The following is a 16,261-nucleotide window of genomic DNA, read 5'->3' on the forward strand; positions in this document are numbered from 1 at the left end:
AGCAAACTGTGTGTTGGAGGTAATTTGAGGTAATCTTGGCATTTGTGCTGCCCATGGAAGTAGAGGACAGGGAAGATTGCAGAGAAGACAAGGGAGTTTCACCAGTGTAGCCTGGCATCTGACCTGCAAATGCTGCCAAAACATGCTGATTCAGTCAACTACTGTAATTGAAAAAGGCAAACCATATGCTCCCAGCTGCTCTCCCTGCAGCAGCCCTCAGATGTTTTAGGAACAGAGGTGTATTGGGCTCCTTCAAAGGGTGCAGATAATTCTGATGGATTTTTTTTCTCTGACAAGAGGCACCAGAGCAGCCGTGGCAGAGCAGAAAAGATTTCCTGCAGGCAATTGTAGTTCTTCAGAAGTACCTCAAAAACCTTGTTAGCTGCTTTGTTAGACATGGAAGAGAAACCTGTGGGTGATGGAGCCATTAGCAGGGGTTTTATTTCTCTTTTGTCACCCAAGTTCAGGCCTGGTGTGGCCAGTATGCTATATGCAGCACTTGCCCATGCCTTGGGATAAGTTATAGAAAACAAGGGGGATGTTCTCTTTAGCCCCTACCCCAGTCTCTGAGAAGGATCTTCCTGGAAATGCTCTGGAGGTCATGTTCTTTTCAGACTCCCTGGGAAGAGACTTTCCTGGAGCTCTGAGAGAGACTGCTCTAAAATGTCAACACAGCACCATTTTACACCCATGGCTTTGTGGTGTTTCAGGACTTTCTACAACATGCCTGAGGACAGCCAAAGTTTCCTGGCCAAAATCTGCATTGCATTGGTTTGACACCCCGTCTTCCAGACTGAACTTTGAAATCAGCCAAACTGAATGCAACAGATCTGTTTTAGCAGTCCCTGAGGAAAAGTCAGCTTGGTCTCCAAGGGTCAAGCCTTCCTGATGTCAAAAGGAATGGTCTGTGGTAGTACCTATGGGCTTCAGGGGATTTCTCCCTTGAAAACAACTTTTTGCTGAAATTTTTTCCAAGTCTTTGACTAGGGACGGAGCTGCTGTTTCCTCTACAAGGGATGGTTTCCATGTCCATCAAAGCTAGGTGTTCAAACAGTTGGCATCTTGTGCTGGCCCCACAATGAATCTTCCCCACTTACAGACACAGAAGTGTAGGGTTGGTGTTAATAAGCAAAAAATCACAGTATGGTGTTTGGTTGTCAAGTGGGTGCAAGGTCCTCCTCTCACAGATCACCCTTTCCAATTGGCAAATGCTTTCACTGAAGCCCAGACAGCAGCACCCACCCAAAGGGAGCTGTGTCCCAACTCAGGGTGCAGCTGGCGGCACAGAACCAGATTCCCTGCCTGGAAGGCTTGAGAAGATTCCTGTGATCCTGAAGACAAGTCATACCATATGCAGGTACTAGGTAATAAACAAGCATTTAGAGATTCAAGCTGCAGGCTGTGTGTGATAAAGCACATTTAAAACTCTTCATAGAATCACAGAATCACAGAATGTTAAGGGTTGGGAGGGACTTTCAGGGTCATGTAGTCCAAACATCCCCCTGCCATGGGCAGGGACACATCCCACTAGACTGGGTTGCTCGAGACCTTGTCCAGCCTGGCTTTGAACAGTGCCAGGAGGCATCCACAACCTCCATGGGCAACCTGTTCCAGCATCTCACCACCTCCGCAGTAAAGAACTTCTTCCCAACAACTAACCTACACTTCTCCTGTTTAAATTCGCATCTGTTATTCTCTAGGACTGAACAGCCACAACTTTTTTAGCCTGTCTTTGCAGGGGGAAGCTTGTAAACTTCACGGCCCTTTCCTGGACTTGCTCCAACAAGTCCACGTCCTTCCTGTGGCGGATCCCGGAGCGGATGCAGAGCTCCGGGAGGGGAGCAGAGGGGCTGGATCCCCGCTCTGGCTCTGCTGCCCACGCTGATATGGAGGCAGCCCAGGACAGCTTTCCGGGCCGAGACCGCGCTCTGCTCTCCGACACACCGCGATCAATAAACTGGTTTACACGTAGCCAGCGGACACAGCTCCCACCCTGCCCCTACGCTTTTCCGGGGCAATGAGGGCGGTTCCGCTCCCGTCAGCGCGGCCTTCCCGGGCCTGGCGCGGGCAGCGCGGGCGTGGCGGCGCGCACCGCCCCCGTGTGGGGCACGGGCGAGCCGCAGCCGCGCCGCCCGCCCCGCGGCCCCGCCGGCGGGACAGCCCCGAGCACCGGCACAGCGCCCACAGCGCAGCCGCTCGGCAGCAGCGGAGCGGGCAGGCGGCTCCCCCCGGCCGCGGGGCTGCGGGGGGCGGGAGCCTCGGGGCCCCTCTGGGCGTGCCCCGGCAGCGGGCGGCGGTGGGGCCCCGCTCCCCGCGGCCCCGGCGGCGCCATGGGGCCGCTGCTGTGGCTGCTGCTGGTGCCGCTGGGCTGCGCGGCGTACGAGGTGTACGTGGATGCCCGGCGAGCCGAGCGGCCCCTGCGGCACTTTTGGAGGAGCACTGGGTTCTGGTAAGCGCGCACCGCCCGGCTGCGGCCCCCGGGCAGGGGCTCTGCGGCCCTCGGCTCGGCCGCGTCCCGCCCTCATCGCCAGGGCGTGCGGGGCTGCGTTCCGGGGGAACCGAGTCTCTCCTGGGCTGGCTGCTGTGGGATCAGAGGGCTCTTGCTGCCCCTTGTTGGTGCTGGAGCGGGACCACAGTGTAGGTAGGGCGGGATGTGGGATGTGGCCAGTTAATGTGAACTGCCCGAAAAATAGGCCTCGTCTCCGCTTTTCTGACTTGCTCCCTTGAACATGTAAAGTCCCTCTTCTTCCGCAGCACAGTACATATGTTGATACTCAGAACTCATTTCCCTTTACTTTTCAGTGTTTCCATTGCCATGGCCCCTAAAGGGCCCCAGGAAAAACTTCGAGAGTTCTAGTACTACCAAACAAAAGACTGATAGTTCTAGGAGTTTGTTCTTCTTGACAGACGTTTTCCAGATGCACCACCAGATGCAGCCAGTGGGTCAAGTTGACCCAAGTTAGGGGGGAGGTGGTGACCATGCAGAAATTCCTGTATTCTGCTTGTGCTTTCCTTCTTGGAGGAAGCCTGGTCTTGCTCAGTTAACTGGGATTGGAACGGCCTTTAAGTTTTGTGAGATTACTAAAAGCTTCTAGCAGGCATGAAAGCAAGAGATGGTATATCGCACTGCCATGCTTGTATTTTACGCTAAAGTGATTATGATCTGCTTCCTTTAGGCACACAGTGGGTTAAGTAACACTTACGTGGAAAAGCGTTCCAATAGGCATGGAATGAGCACGTGCTTTGGAAAAAGGACTTTGTGCACTTTTTTTATAACGCATAAAGGCCCCCTAAGAAAAAATTTACAAGATTTTTCTTTAGGTTTCCAAGGGGAGAGGAACAGAACAGGACCTAAAATACATTCTGATGAAGAGAAACGTTAGGGCTTTCAGGATTTTTTATTCTTTCATTGTTTCTTTTTTTGTGAGTTTGTTTTTTTGTTTTGTTTTAAATTTTTCTTGCAATATTGGGAATCATTAATGAAAATCTGCCTTAAAAATAGTATGTTTAACCCATTTAAACTGCAGCCTACGAAATACTCATGGTTTTAATTGTGCGAAAAGCTTTGGAAAGCTGCAAACGTGAAAGATGCATGAAGGAAAGACAGAGTAGCGGTAGCAGAGGCAGAGGCTATCCATGGGTCAGCAGTTACTTTTTTATAACACTTGGCCAAAACTAGTATTTCTGAAAATCCCTTGAAAGGGCATGCAGTGGCACAACTGAGTTCCAGCTGCTGAAGCTTCTTTTCTGGGCAAGTGCCCAGCTGTGGATCAGCAGCAGAGAAAACCTGGGAGCAAGGCTTGAAGTTCTTTTGGATGGGCACTTTGCGCTCAGAACAGAAAAGGACAGATACTGATAGCACCACTAACAGAACCCACCATTCTGTCAGTTTTCATTTGTATCCCATCACAGTTTCTGCAAGATTTCTGTGTAACAGGGTGTGAATTTCAGAATGTTAATTCAACATGGACTAAGCAGAAATAATTGTCTTTGCTACTATTGAATGGAAGCCAGTTTGAATTTCAGAGCAGTAGTAAAGCACTCCATCAGAATCTGATTGTTAATATTGTCCTTATTCACTGGAATAATAAAAAAGACCCAAATGCTCATTACATTTTTTGTAAGAGTAGAGCTGGTAAGTTATCAGTATCACTTGTGTGACTTGAAGCTATCTTATGGAGATAGTTTTTAAGTGCCTTATATGCTGGTGAAACTGCAGAGGGGGCTGATTTGTAATAAGCATTATAAATGGATGTGGTTTGTGTAAAGACTTGAACTTTCAGGTAAGGATGCAGGAGATGGGATAATAGATCAACAATATCTCTGTGGTGTCAAGTTCTTGTCCAGGTGGGGTCAGGTGTTTCTACCTTTGTATGCAGATGGCTGTACAGTAGGAGATTCATTCAGTAGTGCCCTTGGTGGTGGGATGATTATATGGATGGATACAGAGTAAGCAAGGATGACATAAATTACTTTTCCCAGCAGAGTTACAGTCAGCACAAGTCTGGTCGATATCATAGGAGACAGACTACAACAGGCAAGGTATAGACTACAACAGTTTTTGACTTAAACAGTTTGTATATAGTGTGTAGTCAAAGCACAGGTCATATCTTGCTGCAGTGTGAAGACTCATGGATCTATTTTACCAAGCTTTTACCAGTGTTGTTTTATTCTTCTTGTCATAAAAATGCTTTATTGTTCAGAATGTGCACAATACATGGACGTTTAATTAAAGTCCCTAAGGATGCCCAGACCCAGTGAGCCGTGCAGCATTGAAAGTTCCTGACTTGTGAAGAGTGGAATTGAGATCTCCATCTTGCAGTATTTATCTGTGGAGATAGGAACAACAGAAATTTGCCACAGTGTAATGTTAATTTCAGTGGAATAAGTAGACATCAAAGTCAAGTTGATATGATTGTTGCTGTAGAGCCTGTTAAACTGCTTGCAGAATCAAACATAGAAACCTCAAACTGCACGCCCCTGTGCTTTCTAATGCTTAAGGGTTAGCTGAACATGGCTGAAGAATATGAAGGCTCTAAGTATCTAATTCTGCTTCAAGAAAGTTTAGTAGCATCCACAGCAGAGAAAGAAGCGATGTAATTGCATGAACTTCATCAAGAAGGTTAAGACCATATTTTTCTAACTGCAGACATCAGCATGTCTGACTTCCACTGTAAAGCCTTAAAGATAGTGAGCTCCTTTATGATTAGTATCTCAGAGACAAGGCAGCTGTCACTGTGTGGTTTCCTCTGGCCATTGTTGCCTGAGATTGCTGTCTGTGCAGCAGTGACTGCTGGCAAGGTTTTCCTTTGAGCATGGTACTGAGATGCACCCTTGCATTCTACTTTGTATTTCTACTTTGCCAAACAGCGTACAGCCAGTTGGCCCCAAATAACCTGCAACTCTATTTTGCTTTAATCTCATGTTAGACAGTGCTCCTCAATCCCTGTAGGAATATGCACGTGGTATAGGGATGTACCATAGGAACTTTTGCAATGCCCAGTGGAGCTGTTGTTTAATATTTCACTGTATTTCTTTTCTTTCCATCTTTTTCTAAAGCCCTCCTTTACCTCACAACCGTGCTGACCTGTTTGACCTGAGCAAAGACCAAGAGCTAAATCTTGCCTACATTTCTTCAGTTCCACATGGCGGCATTGAACAAGTTCGGATTCACTGGTTACTGGAATTAGTTGCTCTTAGGTAAGCAAACACCTCAAGTCCAAGTCTAGGAAAATGGGACACATTAACGAGTTCAACAGATGCTCACTTTGATGTTAGCTGAATTGCAGGCTGGGCATATCTTTGCTTCTGTGGAATTTAACTAAGTTCCAACAGATGGAACAATTCTGGAATTTTAAGAGATGAAGAAAAACACAGTTTCTACTGAGAAGCTGAGGGATTAGAAAGGTAGCTTACTGTTTAGTCCTTTTATATAAGAGATACAGCAAAAAAATCCAACAAAGGTTGATACGAGCCTAACTTACTGAGAGGTCCAAATGAAAGCTGCCACTAATCCTTCTGCCCATTTTAGAAGTTACTTTTTGCCTCCTGAAGCCACCTGTGCACTGCCTTGATTGACAGGTAGTGAGAATTAAAACAGGCTGGATTTGGGTAGTACCAGTTAATACCCTGTTCCAAAAGGTTTTATATACAAAACAGCATTTTTAGTTTCAGGGAAATATATGTCAGACTTTAGGAGAGCAATTGGAATTCATTGCCTTTCAAGTCCCTTTTAACTCAGCTTGAACAGATTGATACCAAGATGCCCAGTGGGAATAGCCAGATGCCTAGAGCAGGAGCAATTGGTCTATGAAGAAAGACAAACCATAAAAACCCCATGAAAAATTGTAATAGCTCTTAAAAGTTCTACCTGGCTCAGACTCTTGCTGAGCTGAGCACATTTACAGTCCACATCATTGTTGCATCTAGTGTCCCAGAAACAGAAGAATGGGAATTTACCACTATGGGGAAGCAACAGGAAAGGAGAGCTCAGACTCTGAAAATGCTGTGTGAGCAGAGGAGTAGGGAGTTTCAGAGTCTGCATTAGGAGCAGGATTTTTCTTCTTCAATACTAAGGTGTGCTTGTGTATGTCAGTTTTTTAGGAGGGTGGTCTAAGTCCTGCGCACAGGTAAGTATTGCATCAATACCCCAGGGTGGCCTCTGTTAGTTAATCTGTGAGCACAGTAGGTAACAGAGCTCCTCACTCTCTTCTTTCCCTCATGAAGGTTCCACTAAACACCCTTTCCTGTGTGCATCTTCCTCTCTTACTGGACTGTGGAATGTGTACTCTTGGAGTGAACCAGTGTCAAGGACAACCATCACTGCTCACCACTTCCAAAGTCCCTGTCTTAGAGAGTTCTCCTGGGAGGTGGGTTGGGTCTTTCAGGTTTCTGTAACCAATTCACTTAGGAAAAATCAATGAGAGCCTTTGGAAATAGCCACATCTACACTTGGAGCCCAGAATCCCTTCTGGCAGCCTGTGTTAGCTGTGCCATTGTGTTGAATTGGGCTTTCCACATGACTGAGGGAGAGGAATGCAGCTGTCATGGATTCTGCTCAGCCTTTGTGGAGACTGAGCCGCTGATCCTTTTAAAAAGAGTAGGATACAATTCTTGACACAATTAAAATTCTAGGACCATGGAAACAACAATCAATCAAGAAGTTCCCAAAAAAGCTGTAGTGTCTCAAAGGTAGGGTTCTACCCTACCAGCCTCAATCTTTAGCCCACCTTCGACATACAGAAATTAGAAACTGCTACTGTTTAGAACCAAGCTAAACCTTCTCATTTTGCAAAAAAATGTGTGCATTTGTCAAGGACAAGAAGACATGTAAGTTGTGGGAGGACAACCAGTGGACTAAATGTCAGCACTTTTGGAAGGGGAAGGAGCATGGAGCCTGCAGACAAACATTGGGACTGAAAAAACTAACAGGAGCAGGACTGCAGAGAGGTTTAGTACTGATGCTTAATTTTGTGCATGTGTAAATCTCTTCCTGAATCAGTGATTTCCAGAAGGATGTAAAGAGGCTTTGAGTGCAACCATCTGAGTGCAGAACTGTATTATGTCATGGTGTTGATGAGTAGAGAGCACTCCTTGGAATGTAGAGATGGGCACTTGACTGAAGAAGAGCACTTAGGAAAAACAGACCTTTGTGGAAGTCTAGCAGATAGAGGCTTTGCTTTTCTTCACAGCTGCCACCATCTGTAAAAAAGGTGCCATAAATGTTTCTACCAAGAAATAGATGTGCTCAAATAAAAGACTGCCACCTTCCCCTTCTCAATTCTGTAACGGTCTTTCTCACTATGTTTTTTAATCCCCCAATACCAAGTGCATCCCTTTATTTTAACTTTTTCTAGTACAGCAACTCCCTCTCTTCATCTTTGTCTTTATTTGGAGTCAGCCCATTATTTCGCCACTTCTGAAAGGATACCACAAGGCAAACTGTTTTCAAAGAACTCTTAGTTTTATTTTCCAACCAGTAGCACACATTTGTCTCTTGGTCTTGGTCTTGTGACACAGGAATATTCATGACTGTGGGGAAATCCAGGATGTCTTTCATGGACTGGACAGTTCCCAGGTTGTTGGTTACCAGTGCCAGTAAATAGAGCTATTTTGACACCTAGACCACACATTCTGGCCATGCTTCACTAGTCAACAAGACAGGACATTTTGAGCTGAAGACTCCGGCTCTTTGCCCAGTTCCAAGGGACACACACAGTCCACAATAAGAATCCTTTCCCATTTTTATGTAGCAGTACTAAGATCTGTTGGATACATGATGCATGGTAAATCACAAGTTATCACAGTGAACAAAAATATGGTCAACCTACATGAAGCATATAAGATTTCTTAAAAGGCATATAATGTTTTTTATTTAAATATTAGTATTAAGCTAGTTGGAATTACCAGCCTATCCCCAGCTCCTCTTAAAGACATGATAGCTAATTTCTGGTAAATTAGGAGAGAAGAGAATCAGTAGTTTTTTGTTAATTTTCAATCTTCATATCTTTAATCTTAATATAACTCAGTATAGCAAATATAGATGTTCCAGAAAAAGGCTTGCTTTTTTAGTTACCTTTTACATACTCCTTAGAAATAATTCACAGTCTGCCAGCATCCCTACATCATAGCACTGAAGTTGTTTCCATGCTGTGTTTGACAATGTCCAATACAGTTGATTGTGAGCTCAGCTGCCAGTAAAACCAAAACAGGAAATTGTTCTTACAGTTTCTTCTGACCAATAGTTTCTTTCTTCAAATATATATTGTAAAGTTTACCTTCTCTCTTATGTGTAGTCAAGTTTCTTTACTTAGGTATCCTTTGGTACCAACTTAAAATAAATATGGTGAATATATTTATTCACCATATATATTACTTTCTTATCCTCTTCATTATTCTCCAGCGACCCTTGCAAGGATACACCTTCCACTGGAATTTCTCTTTATTTTTCGTTTTTTGTCTTTTAAAATGAGATTAATCTAGAGTTAAGGGTATCTTTGCATTTTTTCTTTGCGTTTTATGTTGGTAGCTGGATTCCATAAAGCTGAAAAAAATGTAGATTGGTAGGATGTTTTATTTGACTTCCAATGACAGCTTGTTTTAGCACAGTTTCCTAAGAGTGTCTATATTGATACTGTCTGGTAGTAACTCTTAAAAAACCATTTGCCTTGTTAGGCCCAAACAGGACCTTAAAAGAGTTATTCCCTGATCAAAGACTGGTTACAAACAAAGCAGATACTAAGCAGTTTTTGTCCTTGGGCACTGCTCACTTCCTTTTAGAACAGAAAGAAACTAATCATACCAAGTCAGCAATTTTAATAATAATGTGGATTGTTTTATGACAGGAAAATACTGCTAATGGTCAATCCTTTAATCTCATGTCAGATATTTCTGTCAGGTTTTGCTGCTTTAGCAGTACTAACAGCATGTGGCTGATAGGCTTCCTTTGCAATGAGTGTGTGAAAATGCCAGCATTAATAACCTGCTACTGTGCTAGTCATAGTCCCTGTGAGGATATTTTTGGTCTTTTAGAAGTGCACTGCTTTTCCTCTAAGAAAATACTTGTTTCTGAGAGCCAGACAGGTTCTGGAGCACCTAGAGACCCTCAGTTTGACTGTTCTTTCATTCAGTGACCTAAGAAATTGAAATGAGTAAGTCATCTGATGTGTTGACTTGATTTTATTTTTAAATGGGACGGCAAAAAAACAGCTTCTGCATATATGGAACCTATTTCTACAGCCTGTTAGTTTTGAGAGGCACAGCTGTGATAGAATTTCCTTCCATGCTTGGTGGTGTGTGAACATGACATGAAAAAGGAGGGAGAGTGAGCACAGCTGCCTTTTGTGCAGGTAATTATAAACTTGAGTATGAAACAGAATATTCTGCCCATGCCCGTGGGCCGGAACACTGCATGCTGTGTTACAATCAAAATCCAAGTCTATTCTTATTTCTTAAGAGAGAACTTGCATATACAACAATACAACTGATGATATAAAGCATAATGAACAGCAGTTAATGCAAATTATTATAGAAAGTAACCAGCCCAGAAAACATGGTCTAGTAGACCTCAAATCAAAGATTAATATGATAGGAAAAAAACACCAAGCAAACAAAACTCCTACAGCATCTGTAGTATGTACAAACAGTGGTGAAAGCTTTTTGACATAGAGGGATACACAAGTTACAAAGCATTGCTCCGTTTACTTGACCCATGTATGTTACTTGTAATACTTTATTAGCATTGCATCAGTGAAGACCAGCCAGCAGTTCTGACTGATCCATCAATCCCCTTCAAGAAAACTTGCAGATTTACCTTCCCACCCTACCCTTATTTTCTCCTATTTTTCTTTAAACCCAGGCAGGCATTTGTAGGAAGATAGTGATACGCTGCATCACAGCTCTGAGGTTTTATGTTTGATGGTCCTATGTATCCCTGAATTAGAGTTGCATCTGCCCACCAGAGGTAACTTATTTTACAGGATTGTACAGCTAGTTGGGTAGCTGCCAGTTAAAGCCATTAATTTTTCTTAATCCTGTCTGTCCTTTTACTAGTTACAAATTTGCGCATCAGAGTCATATTTTGTCCAGCATGATCAGGGATATCTCAGCATTCAGTAACTAATTACGACAGATTTAATCCAATAGAATGGATGACTCCTGTAACTCCAAAGCCAGCAATTTTTGGAAATGGTAATTTTGAGAGGAACCTGTGATGGATCATAGTTTATTCTCCTGGTATATTATGCTGTTAAGCTTGTGGGATCAAGGAGGAGAGATATTCTACATTCCACAATATTTTATAAATTTATTTTTATGCAAACAGTGGGGACTTGTTTAGGAGTACACCTAGAATGACTGGAAGGGGTAGGGCCTTGCAAGCCACAGTTTAAACAATTACGTATCCAGAATGCCATATTGATTGCATTTTCATGGAAGTGGCTTAGCCTTCTTAACGTAAACCAGCCATTAAATCACTGGGACAGCAGCACTGGGAAGGCCTTCCACCACTACAGTCCCCTGACATCCATGTTGGGTCACAGACAATCATGGTATGATGGACAAGTCAATCCCAAACTGCCTTTGCCTGTATTTTAAAGTGTAGATGCTGGTCTAACTTTTCCATGCTTGTCCTGGACTGCCTCCCCAGAGGCTGCCCTATGTAGCATATGGCATAAAGTGGAACTCTTTAGAGGGAGTGGCTTTACACAGCCAACAGTGTGTCTGATTACTTACTTGCTGCAAACTACCCCTCTCTATCTGTCACTCTGTAGTAAATCATGAAGGAAGAGACAGGGTTAAACTGAGCAGTCTGCTGGAAGCTTTTGGGCTTTTGCAAACAGCACAGCATTATGTATGCTGTAGAATAGCATTTCCTGCATACACCCAAAATCCTTTCCAAAGTAACCCCCTCTTTTCAGAGAATCTATCACTGAGGGATTGCAGCAAGCCAGGAGAACAGAAATGTTTAAATTCTTGTAGTCTTTCAGGATTTCCTTCAAAGTATTAACTCCAGTGGTGTCCAAAAATGAGATGGAAGAGCAATCGACAACAAGGGCTTGGAAATCAATTTGTTTAGGAACTAGTTGCAAAGTGGTTTCTCCGATGCCCAGTCCATTAGCCGTTCTGTGATTTCCCTTTTTCAGGTGCTGCTTTTCCTTCTTCTCATATTTCTTCCTCCTAGCAGCTTCTAGGTTAGGGTCTAGATTGGTCAATCTGTACAGAGACTTTAGGAAGAAGTTTCTATTTGCATAGTAAAGTGGGGCCTCAAAACGAAATATTTTGACCTTTGGAACAGTAGAGAGATTTTCATATTCTGAGTCATCCTCATAAAAGCTTGTGTCTTGAATCTGACCAAGCAGGGCTGTCCGTGGCCGCTGGGTCCGAACAATGATGCATAACATGGAGAAAACAATGCCAACCAACAGCCCTATTTCTGTGCTGATCAAGGCAGAGGCAGACATGGTAACTACCCAAACAAGTGTGTCCACCTTATTCACATGGTACCGTGCTGGCACGTCTCGGAACTTCCTCAGGGCTCCCCGAAGGCTCACAATGATAATACAAGCCAGGACACACTTCTGCAAGTAGTAGAAGAGAGGGGCCAGGAAGAGCAGCACCAGCAAAACCACCATTGCACTAATTACTCCAGAGATTTGAGTCTGGCAGCCTGTAGATGTTTTGACAAGTGTTTTTGCCAGAGCTGCACTGGTTGCAAAAGAGTGGAAGAAAGAAGGAATGATATTGCAGAACCCCACAGCAAACATTTCCTGATTGGCTCGGATGGTGTAAGCATATTTCTTTGCAAACATTTCAGAAAGGGATACAGTGAAGACAAAACTGACTATGGCAAGAGGCAAAGCATCTAGAGCAACTCGGAGCATTAAGTTGAACTCTGGTACCTTTGGAGGGATAAATCCTGTTGGAATTGCTCCAGAAACGCTAGATGCATACACTTCATTTAACTTACCATAGTGTGACACCAGTGTTGCCACAACAATAACTACCAGCTCTGTGGGAAGAGGAAATTTCAGTTTGTGCTTATACCGATCTCCGAGTTCCTTAGCAGTGACCAGCACCACAATACAAATGGCACTTGTGATGACATCACAAAGGTTAGCCTGAGAAATGTTCCGGAAAATGTTAATCCAGGTGATAACCAGCATCCCATGACCTTGGCTACGTGGAATTTTTATTCCGATAAGATACTTCACTTGAGCTGTTAAAATGGTTAAGGAAGCACCAGTTGCAAAGCCATCTAGTACGGACTCAGATAGGTACATAGATATGAAACCCAGACGGAAGATCCCCATTAGAACCTGAGGAAACAGAAGAAGAAAAAAAACCAAACAAACCATGAGCTGTAACCATTGCTGCAAATAATTAGGTGCAGATCGAGGAAAACTAGCTGGAGGCCAATAGTATTTGCCTATTTTGTTCTTGAAACAGGAATTATCCTTTTTTGTTTCCAATCTGCTTTTGAAATGTGATTCCTTTTACTGTTGTGGAATGCTGCAAACCCAAGAGGTGAATGAGGGGTTTGAGACAGGTTGGTCAATCAAACATTTGTCTGAAGTGTTTCCACTGAAGTGGCTTGCCTGATTTTTATTCCCCAGGCAGAGGAACAGTGGGTCCAAAATACTTCTGGTTATACCAAAGTCAGTTTTCCTTTTTTTTCTGTCTTAAAGCAAATACAGTTAAAATGTATGGCTATTTCCTTGTAAGCAAAACTTGAATGACAGCAAATGAGATCCCTACTTTAGCTTTTGCATTAAACATCTTTTAATTTTAGCCCTTTGGACAAAGGGGGAAAAGGACCACAGATGGCCTTTGTGGCATACCTAAGATCAGAAATGTCAGAACAGCTCACAAACTCCATGATTCTGTCCTTAACTACTTGATTCTCCTTCTTTAGATGATTTTGGAAAATATAACTTCACAAGGGCATTTTTTTATTCATGTATGTGACTTGAAATTTCTTACTACAGCAGGAAGATAGCTAGCTCTTTCTGCATTCGTATATACACATGCACACAGAGTTTACAGAGTTCATGCTGCTTCCTTCTGTGCTGTCTTGATATCCTTGTGATGGCAACATGTTGACAAGTGTCAAGGAGTCCAGCACAGCCATTGTCTGAAAAGTGGGGTAGTCAGTCTATTTCTCCTCTTTTCTTTTCGTTATCTTTTGGACAGCAGTTTGGTAGAACAGAGCACCCCCTAGCAAAACACTGAGCTGCACATTCTGAACCTGTAGACGTCTTTGAGTGGCTGTACACTTCTATTAAAATATCTAGGGAAAGAGAGTTATTTCTTCATTCTTAAGTACACAGTTGCTTGTGAATTTCCTATATCTGTACTGGGTCTCATTGTCCCATGAAAGCAACAAGGTCAAGAAGCAGAAGAGTATCAAAAAAATGTTGATGGTCTTTCAGAAGACTTTTGTTTTACCTGTGTTTGCTAGCAACTAAGAAAACTGCCTGCCTCATGCTGTCTCTGAGTTGCCTACCGGTAAGCCTTCTGGAGAAAACAGCCCGAGATACAGTAAAATTCAAATTCAAAATATGTATCTCATTGAAAGACAGTCAAGCCAAAGCTTAGGTCAAGCAAAAAGCTTTAGAAACTTCATACCTTGCCTCTGAATATCAGCAATCACTTACCTGATACACTCCAGCCATGAATGTCAAGGCCGTAGCAATGCCAATAGCGTAGCACTCTTTCCCACACTCGGCATTTATCCCCGCAATGGTAAGGTTGAAGGCAGTTGTGTTGGACAGATTGTCATTCTGCAGAGAGCCATCACCTGAGGCTGGTGGGGCATCATCGTTCAAGTCAAACCCAGCCAAGAGAAGTTCTCGATCCACAACTTGTCCCACCATTAAGCTTATCAAGCTGAAGATGCCAACTGAGACGTGACGGGATGTGCCCATTAAGAAATAGATGATGTTGGCAAAGAAGGATGTGTAAAGGCTATAAATGGGCTTCAGACCTGCCAGCAGTGAGTATGCAATTGCTTGAGGCACCAAAATGATCCCAATCACTAACCCAGACATAACATCCCCCCAAATGTACTCTTTGCATCGGTACTTGGGAAGCCATCGTAAAACAGGAAAGAAGTCCATAAGAAAGTTCTTCAGCTTCTGTGGTGTGCAGGAGCAGCTCTTTCTCAGCTTAGCTAGCATGATTTCTTTCCTGTTAATCTTGACACGAGTCTTTCTTTCCATGAGAAGGCAGGATGAGGTGTTGTTTTCCATTCTGGTAACCTCAAGTGGTTTTTCCATTTTCCTAGTATTTACTTCGTTTAATGTATTCCTGCAAAGTGAAGAAAAACTTCATCGGGTTGCAGTTGGTGAAGGTTTTTTTTAACAATCAACACTAAAAGTTTGTCCCCTGATTTTGCTTTTAAGGAAGCATCATCCCAACAAGAACACTCTACTCTCACAGGGTTCCAGTGACACATAAGGCTAAAAAAGAAATCTGCCCTTTCTTGCACACATTAAGGAGTGCTTTCAATTGAATCCAGCTTGTTCTAGTAAAGAAAAATGGGGTTAAATTAGCTATTTTTTTGCTATGACAAAGATTTCCATCATCTATTCTAGATGTTCTATAATAAAGGTCTTTGTGACCAGAAGTAGGACTTGATGGTGTGAAATAAACATGCGCTAGTAAAGTAAGTTGTAGTGTTTCTGTATAGTGATCATTGATTAGTGATCATTGATTATTAATCATTGATTAGTAACTCTAATGGGGTATAATGATCTGTCACTGCAGTTGTCGTCAGTGCAGAGGAGAAAAATGTTGCTGATGGGACCTGTAAAGCAGAGTTTTCTGGAGAGCAGCAATTTAGTCTTACACAAAAGATATGCACATAAACAATTTATAGACTCTTGTAGCTGCTACATAACATTAATTTGTTGAATTGTAGATTGTTTCAATTTTCAGCTTCTGGTAATAAATGCCTACTCACAAATACCACCACACTGGCAAATACAGGCCAAGCACCACGACGTTACCACATTGGAAGAGTGCTACATGTTATTATATTCAGGTTTAAACCCATAGTTACCCAACTTTGTCCTGCCAGTAATGAGATACAACAAATAATTATGTGTACAGCAGAACGAACACAGCAGTGTTTCCTGTGGTTCTCTTGATTGTTTTTTAGTATGTGATGCCTGGGATGATTTGTATTCCCCTGATGGGGGTGCTTTTGATGTCTCTTGCCTCAATGGACACAGCTGTTTTCACCAAACTTCACTTCAGCATTTTTACTCAATTGTCAAATTGAATAGAAATTAGCTTAGTGCATTCCTAAGTAATTTTGAGGTAGGTGGGAACATGACTAAGAAGCAGAACATGCAAGTGTCCTAACTTAAATAACTAAAAAACAAGATCGGAACACACAAGTGGAAAATGTTAAACAGGCTATGCCAAGTGGCGAATCTTTTCTGGTTAGCAGTAGAGGGAAAGAAGAGACTTCTGTGTGAGGATGCCCATGTGAGAGTAGTGGGAGATAAGGAGTGACTTGTACTGATCTAGATGAAGATAGTAGCTGCTAATACAACAGCATGCAGGATTTTTAGGAAAGCAGATATTCTCTAGACTCAGCCTCTCCCAGGGTCATTAACAGCCAGGATCTCTGCATCAGAGCTGTTTGGTGCCAGGAGTGACTTTGCCATAGTGTCAGAGCTTGTCTTCACTTACAAGTGAAAGCTATTTCTCTCCTCTTTTGGTATTTAGAAACAGGCTCTGTACCCATCAGTTTCAT

General features: G+C 43.1%; 2 protein-coding genes across 5 annotated transcripts in view; one reads left to right on the plus strand and one right to left on the minus strand.

The window, feature by feature from the left end:
- Window positions 1–2,075: 2,075 nt before the first annotated feature.
- Window positions 2,076–16,261, plus strand: part of IDUA (alpha-L-iduronidase) — a 47,079-nt gene continuing 32,893 nt past the window's right edge. Inside the window, exons 1-2 of one of the 3 annotated variants that reach the window (XM_002188755.7) lie at window positions 2,076–2,449; window positions 5,560–5,700. In XM_002188755.7, the coding sequence (XP_002188791.4) occupies window positions 2,331–2,449; window positions 5,560–5,700 (260 nt within the window). In that variant the 5' untranslated portion in view covers window positions 2,076–2,330. Of the gene's footprint in view, window positions 2,450–5,559; window positions 5,701–6,726; window positions 6,870–16,261 lie in introns of those variants that run through there. The other 2 variants (XM_072922765.1, XM_072922766.1) reach the window with 2 other exon arrangements.
- The window catches only part of SLC26A1 (solute carrier family 26 member 1), a 38,277-nt gene continuing 29,960 nt past the window's right edge, over window positions 7,945–16,261 (minus strand). Inside the window, exons 5-6 of one of the 2 annotated variants that reach the window (XM_041711035.2) lie at window positions 14,154–14,792; window positions 7,945–12,815 (exon numbers count right to left, since the gene is read on the minus strand). In XM_041711035.2, coding sequence (XP_041566969.2) covers window positions 11,295–12,815; window positions 14,154–14,792 — 2,160 coding nt within the window. In that variant the 3' untranslated portion in view covers window positions 7,945–11,294. Of the gene's footprint in view, window positions 12,816–14,153; window positions 14,806–16,261 lie in introns of both variants that reach the window. The other variant, XM_030258941.4, reaches the window with a different exon arrangement.

Source organism: Taeniopygia guttata, chromosome Z, assembly GCF_048771995.1.
Source record: "Taeniopygia guttata chromosome Z, bTaeGut7.mat, whole genome shotgun sequence".
Taxonomy (NCBI): Eukaryota; Metazoa; Chordata; class Aves; order Passeriformes; family Estrildidae; genus Taeniopygia; species Taeniopygia guttata.